Source organism: Mesoplodon mirus (genome assembly GCF_964341445.2).
Source record: "Mesoplodon mirus genome assembly, chromosome: 14".
In the NCBI taxonomy this organism is placed as follows: Eukaryota; Metazoa; Chordata; class Mammalia; order Artiodactyla; family Ziphiidae; genus Mesoplodon; species Mesoplodon mirus.
In genome coordinates, this window is record NC_138990.1 from 60,290,532 (window position 1) to 60,304,187 (window position 13,656).

The following is a 13,656-nucleotide window of genomic DNA, read 5'->3' on the forward strand; positions in this document are numbered from 1 at the left end:
ATGTGCTTTTCTCATTACATCCTATCAGTGGAGCATGATTTCAATTTGTCCCAAACTGATGTTGTTCACTTTGATCACTTGATCAAAGGAGTACTTGCCAGGCTTCACCACAGTCAACCATTTTCCCTCCTTTTGTAATTAATAAGCATTTGTAGGCAGGTATTTAGAAACTGTGTAAATGGCCTATTCCTCATCACTTTCTATTAATTCATTTTTAGATTTATATCAATATCAACTTGTGGTTTCCTGGTTTATTCAATGGTTGTAACCTTTTACCATCATTATTAACTTGGATGTTCAGATTGTCCCTGATGTGGCAATGGGAGCCCATTCAAGCTGGCTTCTGCCTCCTTTGACAGGTCCCCATCATTCTCTGAACACTTTCACAACAAAGTGTTTCAGGCTCATCATGTACTTTCCCAACCCCTAGTCATGGAAGCAGACATTTCTCTAAAGAATCTTGGTTCCTTTCAGTGGAAAATGGTATTTAGAAGCCAAGATCTGAGTGATAAGTATGCTCATTGGTACTGGGGCATTACTGTTCCCAGGCCCTCTCAGTGGACAAAGCTAGGGACTGTATGCATGCATACATATGTTTATGTGTATACATGTGTATGTATGTGTGTACAGACATACACACACAGACACATCTGTCCAAATTTTTATATATATTTTTCCCCACATTGATACATCCAATTCTAATCTACCACCACAGAGTTGAGTCTAGTTTTTTTCCCTTTTTGCAATTATAACTCCCTCCTCCAATTTTAAGAAACCTGGCTTCCACTAGCCTTAATATTTTCACTCATTTAATTAACCTCCAATTCGTAACCAATCTCCCAACTCCACTGCATGCCTTCCCCTGTGTGGACACCTTGCTAAGGCTCTAACTCCCAAATCAAGTTGTCCCTAAGTCTGCAGAGGTGTCCTCCTCACCCTACTCTGGCCCACCACAGTTCTCCCACCACAACTCACATCCCACAGCCACTCCCAACCACAGTGTGGTCAGCTAGTGGCTTTAGGCCTGAATGGAAATTGGAGAAGGAGGAAGAAGACTGGGTTTTTTCTTTAACTCTCCAGTGATTCCAGAGTGAAGTGAGGGTTGACAGCCACTGAGGTACATCATGTGACGTCATGAGTGTTAGAACCATTCAGTCTTTTCTTCCTTTCTTTCTTTCTCTCTCCCTCTCTCTCTCCCTCCCTCTCTTTTTTCCCTAGAACAGTGGTTCTCTACCTTGAAGCTTTAACAGATGCCAGTGTGGACCCACCCCCAGAGATTGGTTCCACTGGTCTGTTTCAAAAAAAAATGCTCCTCAGGGCATGTGAGGCCAAGGAGAAGAACCACTGTTCTAGAGGCGTGCACACAGTTCAGTAAGCCCTCCCTGCATCAGAAGGGTAGAGATCTGCTTCTGTGTAATTACCACAAACAGGGGTTGTGAAGAGAACATAGGAAAAACATCCTTGGACATAAATCATAGCAGTATTTTCTTAGATCAGTCTCTCAAGGCAAAAGAAATAAAAAGAAAAATAAACCAATGGGACCCAATCTTTTGCACAACAAAGGAAACCATCAATAGAATGAAAAGACAACCTACAGGATGGGAGAGAATATTTGCAAATGATGCAACTGACAGTGTGTTAATATCCAAAATATACAATCAGCTCATACAACTCAACAACAACAAAAAACCCAATCAAAACAATGGGCAGAATAGTTATTTATTTCGTAAATAATGGACATTATTTATGAAAACAGGGAGCATGGTGGATTTGGCCTGAGGGTGTAGTTTTCAGACCCTTGGTCAACAGGCACATGAAAATATGCTCAACATCGCTAATTTTTAGAAAAATTCATAGCAAAACTACAATGAGGTAGCACCTCACATCAGTCAGAATGGCTATTATCAAAAAGTCTACAAATAGGGCTTCCCTGGTGGCACAGTGGTTGAGAGTCCGCCTGCTCATGCAGGGGACACGGGTTCGTGCCCCGGTCCGGGAGGATCCCACATGCCGCGGAGAGGCTAGGCCCGTGAGCCATGGCCGCTGGGCCTGCGCGTCCGGAGCCTGTGCTCTGCAACGGGAGAGGCCACAACAGTGACAGGCCCGCGTACCGCAAAAAAAAAAAAAAGTCTACAAATAATAAATGCTGAAGTGGATGTGCAGAAAAGGGAACCCTCCTGCACTGTTGGTGGAAATGTAAATCGGTGCAGCCACTAGGGAAAACAGTATGGAGGTTTCTCAAAAAACTAAAAATAGAGCTTATTTTGATCCAGCAATCCCACTCCTGGGCATATACCCAGAAAAGATAAAAACTCTAATTTGAAAAGATACATACACTCCAACATTCATAGCAGCACTATTTACAATAGTCAAGACATGGAAATAACCCAAGTGCCCATCAACAGACGATTGGTTTAAGAATATGTGGTGTATATGTATACACAACAGAGTATTACTCAGCCATAAAAAAGAATGAAATATTGCCATTTGTGTTAGGAAACTGTTGACTGAAACCACCCACGTTGGCCAGGCACAATAATAACTGCTCTATGAGTTGTCTCACAACAGGAGGTCCTGATAAAGAACTCGGTGCTGCCACCAGAAACTAACCAGGAGAATTCAGGAGGGGCCAATAGGAGGGAGGAGACGCCAGTCCATAATATGTCCTGCCAAATTCCTAGAAACCCTCACAATGGAATCCATCTTGGCTGAGAAATGCACATGCCACCAGGAAGGACCCTGAGTCAGACCACATATGGGCACAAGGGAGATGATTGGCTAGAAACAACCCAGAAACTAACCCCATTACCATAAAACCTGAGACTGCGAGTCACATGGCAGAGCAGTTCTCCTGGGTTTCCTTACCCTGCTGTTCTTCACCCAGGCGGCCTTTCTCAATAAAATCTTTTGCTTTGTCAGTCTGTGTGTCTCCTCAGACAATTCACTTCCTAGTGTTATATGAGAGCACACTCTCGGGCCTCGGAAGGGGGTCCCACTCTGGTAACATTTGCAGCAGCCCAGATGGACCTAGAGAATATCATATTAAGTCAAGTAAGTCAGACAGAGAAAGACAAACATTACATGATATCACTTACATGTGGAATCTAAAAAATAATACAAATGAACCTATATACAAAACAGAAAGACTCATAGACAAAGAAAAACTTATGGTTACCAAAGGGGAAGGGGGGAGTATAAATGAGGAGTATGGGATTAGCAGATACAAACTACTACACAAAATAGATAAGCAACAAGGATTTACTATATAGCACAGAAAACTATATGCAATATCTTGTAATAACCTATAATGGAAAATAACCTTAAAAAATATATAAATGAATCACTTTGCTGTACACCAAAAACTAACACAATATTGTAAATCAACTATATTTCAATTGAAAAAAAAAAAAAAAAAAAAAAGCAGGGGTTGCAAGTTTTTCCCAGTAAGGGTGAGATAGTAAATATTTCCTTTGCAGGCCATATAGGCTTTCGCAAATACCCGAGTTAGCTGTCGCAGTGTGAAGGCGCCACAGACAACTCTGAAGTATGGGTGGTGTGGCTGTGTCCCAGTGAAACATTATTTATGAAAACAGGGAGCATGCTGGACTTGGCCCGAGGCTGTAGTTTGCAGGCCCTTGGTCAACATGTAAAGGTTTTGAAACTGGCATTTTAAGCCGTCCAATTTCAAGTTGTGCTACTGACGGGGAAATTTTAATTAAGCAGAAAATAATTACCTATATTAACTCAAATATTTCCTGAGGTGATTTTTTTAAACTGCTTCTGTTCCTATAAAGATTATTTAAGACACAATCATGCCCTTGGTCAAGGTGATCTCCCTGGTCAGGCTCACCGAAGTGTAGATCTTGCATTTGTTTTTTTTTTTTTTTTTTTTTCTTTTTGCGGTACGCGGGCCTCTCACTGTTGTGGCCTCTCCCGTTGCGGAGCACAGGCTCCGGATGCGCAGGCCCAGCGGCCATGGCTCACGGGCCCAGCCGCTCCGCGGCATATGGGATCCTCCCAGACCGGGGCACGAACCCGTATCCCCTGCATCGGCAGGCGGACTCTCAACCACTGCGCCACCAGGGAGGCCCTTGCATTTGTTTTCTTCTTTTCTTCCGCTCTCTCGTTTTGATCCCAGATGAAACAGGTAGCAGCAGTACTATTTGAAGCTACACCAATCCAAGTGTTAAATGCAGACCTGGGGCCATAGGGGTTTCTACTGAGATGCACATTAGTCACTCGGCAGAGTTTAGCACAGCTGCCCTGAGCCACTCTCCTTCGGGTCCAGTCATGGATCTGGAGCACCGAGCAGACTCCGAGGAAGAGAGCGAGGGAATGGGATGCTAGGATGCAGGAGCGAGGAAGCATCTTACTGGTGGATCTGTGCTTATTTGGAAAATACATCCCATGCTCATGCCTGAAAGAAAGCATCCTTATTTGCAAACAGTCTACACTAGGTCATTCAAATCTCATCTGTCATTTGTTTCTGATACAATGATTGGTTCTTCTAAAGTGGCCAGGGGATAGAGCAACATGCTGTCTTTGTTCCAGGGTCTGCTGGGACAGCCTGGGCGGAGGCAGGCAGATGGGGTCCAGCCCATTTCCTGGTGGCGGCCCGGGAGCAGCGGTGCATGTGGTGTTCGCAGCTAATAGTGAAAACAATGACGTTCTAAGCGGTGGGTTAAGATTTTAATACACCAACTCGAAGGATGGATAACACTTCTCAGCTTTCCATGTAATAGTCCTCACAGTGATCGTTCGTGCGGTGGTCTTGTCTTTTCGTAAAATCGGAGGTGTTCCTTTTCCCCCCAAACTCTAAAAAGCTCTATGGCCCCATGTTAAAAATGAAGCTCTGTGTTTGATTCCACTCTTGCACTGTACTTGTGCTCAGCTTGAGGTTGTCTTATTTCATCCCACATTTGAGAGCCCTCTTCCTCCTGGCAGCAAATCCGGAAATGCTAACATGTGGGCACAGAGGGTTTGAAAGACTTCTCAGCTCTCAACCCCCAATATCCTAGCTCTGAGCTAAAAAGTGGCACCTATAAAGACATTTGTGTGTGAGGAAGAAACCCCCCAATGCACACAAACCATACATCTCAGAAAGAACATGCCCTGGAAAGGGGGACAGGTGATGTGCCCACTGATTCAATCAGTGATGCTTATTGGGCACCTACCAAAGCCAGGCTGTTCTAACTGGTGGGGCTGCAGAGCAGTGGGAGAGCTCAAGTTCTTGGGGGAGGAAACTACAAAAACAAGTAAATAATTAAGAGAATCTCAGCAAGTGCACACAGGGGGCAGGGTTGGTGAGATCTATTCTCTAGTGAACTCTCGAAACATGGATCCCGAGAGCCAACTATTGTCCACATGAACGTGCAGAGGTGGTAGATCTTAACTTGGTTAAGTGGTTTTTGCTCTACCTGGACCTGATGATGTTTATTTCATGCAAAAAAAAAAAAAAAGTGCCTATTTTGAATTTGCTAATGCAGCTATTTTATTTGTACCAAAGCTGCATAATGTGGGCTTTGTAAAGTCCACAAGCCTGAAAGCAGGATACGTTTCTGTTGTTAACTCAAGCTCACGATGTACAACAGCAAAGCGATGTTACCATGATTTTGTACCCCCTACAGCTACTAGTTCGACCATACTTCAGGAATGTTGCTTTCACTTACAGAAACTCTACAAATATTGGTTTTTCAAAAAGGCAAATATTAAATGAATATTGTTTGCTCGAAGACATGAGAAAAAATGTGCACAGCACACACACTGTAGACAGACTGGAGAAATAAATTGTACCGGGAAGAACAATTTGCAATATAAAGCTCGCTTAATAATTTATTGGAACTTGAAAACTCAGTGATTATGCCAGGCACTGGGTATTTTGATTAACTGGAAGAAAATACAGTGCTAGCTGTCCAGAGACTGCGAACACTTGTATTAATGTGAAAGGTTTTTAAAAAATATTCTTATAGAGATTCCAATTTGATCACTAACTGGATTTTTAACTGAGTTTAGGCTGGATTCCATCGGGTTTTTTGTAACCTCATAGTAAGTACATGACTCTCAAAGTCCTGGCCATGTGGTATTATCGCTGTGATTCTGTGAAAATTAACTTCCCTAAGTTTCCTCACCGTGAATATCAGGCAAGAGGGGCACCTGACACACGGTAGAACCCACAGAACTGACCACTGACAACTCATGAATGTGCCAAGCTGGGGACACACAGACAGGAGACAAAGAACTGATCCTCAGGGAGTTTACAACCTGTGTGGTTGGTACCTGCTGCGCTTTCCAGTGGCTTCAGGGGGTCCCTGGAGAGAGAACAATTAATATTCCCAGTGGGAGAGGTGACGTTGAAGCGGCCTCAGTGAGCATTCACAAGCGAGGAACAGGAGGAAGAGGGGAGTGTGCTGAAGACAGCCCTAGTGGAGTGGAGCCCAGTCATCCGTGCAGCTGTAAAATGCTCCCTCTGTCTGACACTTACAGCAAGATAAAACCCCCTCCCTTTTAAGTGTCATTCACCACACACCCAACTCTAATTCTTGCCAACTTTGTACCTCAGAGATCTCAGACTGAATATCTGTTTGTCCTTAAAGCAGATAAGCAGTGACTTCCCTGGTTCCCCACTCACAACCTGTACACCATTTAAAACAAGGAAATTCCGGCCACAACAGAGGCCACCACACAATTTTTAATTAAAAATTTTAAGACTCAAGTCCTTGAAATGGCTTAAAGTGGTTAAATAAAAATATAACGAGATAAAAATGAAGAAGCCCACAGGTTGCTGGAATACAATTTATTCAAAGCATTTCACATTAAAATTATATTAGGTTTAAATACACGAACATACAATTACACATAAAACACTATACTTTCCCAAAGTTTATGACATTTACTTTTTAGAACTAGCTGTTTGCTTATAATTTGAACCTAAAAGGTACCATTGAGTGCTGCTGTAATTGTGTTTATATTTCTATTTACTTCAATTTTGCTATTAGATATTTAGAAAGCATTTGTAAGCTCACGTAGAATATACAATGATTACATGTTAAATATGTACATTCAAAACAGGAAGCCAATACAGTGCCACAGATGCATGACTTGGTAGTTCTTTAATGTATGTAATATATTGAATGGTCCAGCCTGCTGTTCAGAATGCTAGAAATGCTATTAAGCAGTAGAAAGCTCATCGAGGGATTTATATCGATTTCCTCTGCACTAGACCCACATTTTACCAGAGTCCATATACAAGGCTGGCTTGGAGTCACTTCATGCAAATGAGATTGTACTCTGAGCTTCCCTAAAAATAACTGGGAGGTCCAGATTATGCCCCAAGGTCGTTCCTCATCTTAGAGACCTAATTCAATGACTATCAATAAAATTTAGCTCAACTATCTTATGGTTGGCATAACTACAAAATATAAAGCCTGCTTCAGTGGAATCCCTAATGGAGTGAGGCTCATGGCAAATCAGGTAGTGTCAAAACAACATGTACAGGTCCTGCACCTGAGGAGTACACAGAGGAAAGCTTTACTAAGTCCTTTAGGCTGGGACTGGCCGAGCCCGATTCCTTACGTCTAACTCTACAAAACAGAGATGAAGCATGCTTGATGCCACAATGACATTTATTTTTTGGCTTCCCTCCATCAACCCTCTCTCTCACGCCATCTGCAGGCTGTAGATGCAGAATGGTTGATCCCACAAGACACAGGTTAGCAGCATTAAGTGTGAGGCTGGCTTACTCCCCAAGGCAAGGTCTCCCTTCACGTAAATGGTGGGAACCAAGTAACCTCACTGAAACCAAAACAGTAGCTAATCACCGATTTCAAATGAACAAGGGATACACCAAAGTGGGGATAACTCTCAAAGCATTTTCAACTTTTTAAAAAATATAATCCCCAAATAGATTAACATTACATTAAGATGGTAAACTGTCTTGACTACCCATCTTAAATTCTTTTACAGTAACTATTTACAGTATAGATATTAACAGGCATGAGGCCAATTTGAGGATAACTTTGATAAAACTGAATACAAACAGAGGTTTCACTCCTTCATATACTTACTCACATATTCACTGATATGCGGTATGAAGTAACAAGCCCAGTGTAGGGTGTAGCTTGTGCTGATGAAGACCTGAAACCAAGACGAAGGAAATGCATTGCTCCTACTTCATGATCAAACTCACACTCAGATGCAGTTTTGGAGACTTCAGTGAACAGAGGTTTGTGGGAGCCTCCGTGGTAAAAGGGAAGGCATGGAGGGAGCACCCTGACCAAACAAGTCTCTTTGGGTCTTAGCTTCTCACTGGGAAATGAAGAGTGCTGGATTTGATGACTCCTGAGATGCCTTCTGGCGCCAACATTTTACAAAACTGGAAAAGTACACAGGGCTTTACACTAATAAAGAATTGTTACTTCATAGAATTTTAAGCATTAGAAAGCCCACTAAGCATCATTTTGTCCAGCTCCAAAATTTTTCAGATAAACAATATTGACAAGCAAGTCTTAACTAAAGGAACAATCTTTTTATGAAAATAATAAATGAAATAGAGCCGGGAATCTGAAAAGTCAAATGGGAGAAAAACCCTGAAAAACTATGGCTTCTTACACCAGGAGCCTCAAGGAAAATGCCATAGATTTACATTGTAGGCAAAACCCAAAGAAGTCTAGTGACTTAGTATACACAGTTATTGTCAATAAGATGTTGAATATTATCATATGTTATGAATAAATAAAAGTACATAAACAAAGTAACTTTTCATTTGTTTATTTTGTCCTCTCGAATACATTTAAAAGTAACATTTTATCGTGCCCCGGTCCGGGAAGATCCCACATGCCACGGAGCGACTGGGGGCCCATGAGCCATGGCTGCTGAGCCTGCGCTTCCGGAGCCTGTGCTCCGCAACAGGAGAGGCCACAACAGTGAGAGGCCCGCATACCATAAAAAAAAAAAAAAGTAACATTTTAGACACAGAATCACAAATACACACAAAACAAAGTAGTGCCCACTTGCTTCACAAAGGATTTTCCTTTGACTCCTTTAGCTGCTTTGCATAAAATTCAAAGCTTTCCTGTAGAGGAAAAAAAAAAAAAGGGAGGGAAGTTTCAGATAAAAGTTACCAGCAAGAGGTGATGGTACAAAACTTAAAAACATAAAGTACTGCAAACTGGTAGCAAAGACTGCTGGGCCCACAGCAGCTGCCATCTCCTCAAGCTTCAGCATTCTTCTCTGTTTCATGAAATCACCAGTTCAAGGGCCCCCAACTGAGAATTAAGGCACCAGGAGCCTCTGCTGTGTGTGTGCACAGGCAAGTGCATGCAGGTATTTACACCTGGGTATGGAAGGTCGAGGAGTTTGAAATAAACATGTTTTAGTGACTCAGTTCAATGAAACAATAAAAAGGAATTTTGCACGCATGATTTTTCTTATTAAACAAAGCAAAGTAAAACAAAATTTCCTAGGCAACCTACTGAATGGGAGAAAATATTTGTAAACATATATAGCTGATAAGGGGTTAATAGTCGAAATATACAAAGAATTTATTTAACTCAATAGCAACAGGGGAACTGAACAGACATGTGGCCAAAGAACTACAGATGGCCAACTAGTACACGAAAAGTTGCTCAACATCACTGATAATCAGGGAAATACAAATAAAAAACAGTGAGATATCACTTCACACCTGTTAGAATATCTATTATCAAAAAGACTAGGAATAACAAATGTTAGCGAACATATGGAGAAAAAGGAGCCCTTGTGCACTGTTAGTGGGAATGTAAATGGTGCAGCCACTACACAGAACAGTTTGGAGGTTCCTCGAAAAATTAAAAATAAAACTAACATATGATCTAGCAATTCCACTTTTGGGTATTCATCCAAAGAAAATGAAAACACTAATTCAAAAAAGATATATGCTCCCCCAGGTTCACTGCAGCATTTACAATAGTCAAGACATGGAAACAATCTAAATGTCCATCGATGGATGAAGGATAAAGAAAATGTCACACACACACACACACACAAAGAATATTATCCAGCCGTAAAAAGAATGAAATCTTGTCATCTGCAACATGGATGGACCCTGATGGTATTATGCTAAGTGAAATATGTCAGACAGAAAAAGATAAACACTGTATGATTTCACTTATATCTGGAATTTGAAAAACACAAACAAACAGAACCGAGCTCATGGATACAGAGAACAGATCAGTGGTTGCCTGAGGCCGGTGGGGGAAGGTTTGAGGAGGAGGAAGATGGGTATACAGATTCAAACAGCACAAATTTCCAGTTATAAAATGGGTAAGTCAAGGGGATACAATGTAAAGCACGGTAACTATGGTTAATACTGGATTGCATATTTGAAAACAGCTGGGAGAGCAGGTCTTGAAAGTTTTCATCACAAGAAAAAAATTTTTCTTTTTTGACTATGTATGGTGGCAGATGTTAACTGGGCTTATTGTGATCATTCTGCTATATACACAAATATTGAGTTATTATGTTGTATAGCTGTAACTAATAAAATGTTGTCAATTATATTTCAATTAAAAAAATCCTAGATAAAGAAAGAAAACCCAACTTACTTAAAATGGAAATGAACAAGTAATTAACAGTGACATAATATGCTTAGCTATTGAAATACAGGCCATTAAACGCTATTTCAAGTTGAAATGAAGAGGGAACTGCCCCAAGGACATTTGATAAATTCATACCTACAGTTGAAGGTCTCAGACTGACCTTGTATTTTAAACCTCAGCCCCAGAGGGCTATGTTCTCCTGCAGCCAAACGCATGGCATGACTGTTCAGTTCCCGAAGCCCTCTCTGGAGGATCCTTCACAGAGATCTAATCCTCATGTAATTAAGTATTCAACTTATTTTTTACACATTATTATGAAGCACACACAAATCTTTAGAGGTATTTTTTTTCCCTCTTAATTAAGAAATACTCACAGGGGGTTCAGTGAAAGGGACAGACTCTCCAGCATTCTTCAGCAAAACTGCATAACGCTTTAGAAACAGATCATTCAATTTTACATCCTTTGCAGTCAAATTTTCATATAGTGCTTTAGCAGATGCGACATCACTGTCCAAGACTAGAGAAAAAGACATTAATCACAGATAAAGCCAACCTATCTTCTTCTTTTCCCCAAACACTTAGCCATTCAGGGACTCCAGGATCCCTTTATCCCAAAGCAAACGAATACTTAACTACCTTCAGCATTCATAATCTACAAGCTCCGCCCTTCCTTCCCCACACCTCTCACTCAGCATCACTTGCTATGAAAGAGAGGGAAAATGACAAATACAGCTATTTTAAAGACCCATGCTAATTCAAGTGACCACAAACTGAAGTCTTCAATCATAAAGTAAGCACACACCATTCAATCTTCTTCTGCTTAAAACCACATTTTGAAATTAAGCTAATCCAGGGACTTCTGTGGTGAGGAGTGTGTAAAATAAATTATGTGGAAGTCCATATCTACATCAACATCAAGATCAGCAGCTAAACACCACCAAAAGACTTTCAATAAGGGAGGGTGGGAGACGCAATAGGGAAAAGATATGGGAACATATGTATATATATGACTGATTCACTTTGTTATAAAGCAGAAACTAACACACCATTGTAAAGCAATCATACTCTAATAAAGATGTTAAAAAAAAAACTTTCAATATACGCTCCTATCCTAAAATAAGCAAATGAGGAATACAGTTAGCTACAATGACCAAAAAAAATTTTAAATACATTATTAATATACATTAAAAAATCTACATACATCTATACAAGTTACACTAATATTTCACTTAATTGGATAATGAAGTAGCCTAGGACCTAACTTTAGCTGGCTTTCTACTTGTGGCTGATTTGCAAAAATTTTAATATCTTCCCTTTTACTAAAACTTCCTGATCTCCCTGCTCTTCTCCCTCCCTATTCCCAAGTGGGATTACACAATAGTAATTTTATGCTGTTTTATACTTCATCTTAGTTATTACTTAATATCTGCCAATTCCTCAAACGAAACTTTATGATTATAGCACTATTTTGAAATATATCATGTTCCACTCATAAGGGTAGAAAAATGGAGAATTCTGATTGCTCAGTCTGGTGTCCTGCCAACAATAAAATCGACAAACAACTCTTTATTTACCCATTAAAAAGTGAGCAAATCAGTGGGTGTCAGATGGACAGGTGATCATAATTTACAAATGCTAACATCTTTTTTTTTTTTTTTTTTTTTGCGGTACACGGGCCTCTCACTGTTGTGGCCTCTCCCGCTGCGGAGCACAGCCTCCAGAGGCACAGACAGGCTCAGCGGCCATGGCTCACGGGCCCAGCCGCTCCGCGGCATGTGGGATCCTCCCGGACCGGGGCACGAACCCATGTCTCCTGCATTGGCAGGCGGACTCTCAACCACTGTGCCACCAGGGAAGCCCCTAACATTTATCTTGATTACTAAGGAAACTAGACTGATTCCCTTTCATGTGTGATTGCCTGGCGATCAGGGAGGAAACTGCTTAAAAGACTAGAATTTCAGTTGTGACTGCAGGTAAAACCTTGGGGCTCACTTTTTAATTAAGGTGTTTGTTATTTCAAAGGAGTAGGTAGGCCACTGAAGGAGTAAACAGGCAAGTCAAGTGGCAGTCTCAAATATGTACCCATTTTACATTGTATTGGGTTGGCCGAAAAGTTCGTTCAGGTTTTTCTGTAACATCTTAGAGAGACTGGATTGGTTCCCAGCCAAGCCAAGTGGACTTCCAAAGTCCTTCCAGGAACCTGGGATCTTACTCAACAAATCAGGGCCCCTCAAAAGATGCTCAGAGATACTTTATGTTAACACTATATGAATAATTTCGTATTTTTCTGAAATACAGTTTTAAAACATATCCTAAGGCTAAATAAATTTTGTACCATAAGCAATTATCTGATATTTAGGATTACTGCCTTTGAGCTGAAGACTTAGTTGACTATACTACAAATATTTAAATCACTTAAATAATGAAGTCAGATTAAACTTATTACCATAGCTTTTCATGATGGAAGTGTATGCTTCTTCCTTTTCAGTTAATTCAGGAATCAATTCTAACAAAGACTTCACAGTTGGTGCCTAGAAAATTAAATATAGTTAACATTACCACGACTCAAAAGAACAGTGAAATAAAACACTGATATATGGACATTATACCAAAAAAACCTGACAACAGCACAACAGAACTGCCTATTCAATTTAATGGACTATTTTCCCTTTTGTATATCTTAGTACAGTCGGCCCCCTGTATCCAGTGGGTTCTGAATCTGTAGATTCAACCAACCACGGACCAAAAAAAAAAAAAAAAAAATCCAGAAAGTCCAAAAAAGCAAACATTAAATTTGCTGTGTACCAGCAAATATTTACATAGCATTCACATTGTATTGGGTATTATAAGTAATCTAGAGATGATTTAAAGTACACAGGTGATGTGTGGTAGGTTATCTGCAAATACTACACCATTTTATACAGTCTCTTTGAAAGGAAAAAAAAGGACAACTAAATATTTTCTAAATGATGTTTGTTGTAAATAAATACATGAGTCAGAGATAAAAAGTGCAATTAGGTAAATTATTTTTTAAAGTGTGTGTATGTATGGGGGAAGTATGTGAAAATTAAGGAAAACTAGA

The 13,656-nt window shown here is 40.5% G+C and overlaps 1 protein-coding gene across 1 annotated transcript in view; it reads right to left on the reverse strand.

Annotated features, from left to right (window-relative positions):
- Positions 1-8,750: 8,750 nt before the first annotated feature.
- The window catches only part of LRPPRC (leucine rich pentatricopeptide repeat containing), a 104,668-nt gene continuing 99,762 nt past the window's right edge, over positions 8,751-13,656 (reverse strand). Inside the window, exons 36-38 of the mRNA XM_082643124.1 lie at positions 13,021-13,105; positions 10,949-11,091; positions 8,751-9,070 (exon numbers count right to left, since the gene is read on the reverse strand). Coding sequence (XP_082499250.1) covers positions 9,014-9,070; positions 10,949-11,091; positions 13,021-13,105 — 285 coding nt within the window. The 3' untranslated portion in view covers positions 8,751-9,013. The remainder of the gene's footprint in view (positions 9,071-10,948; positions 11,092-13,020; positions 13,106-13,656) is intronic.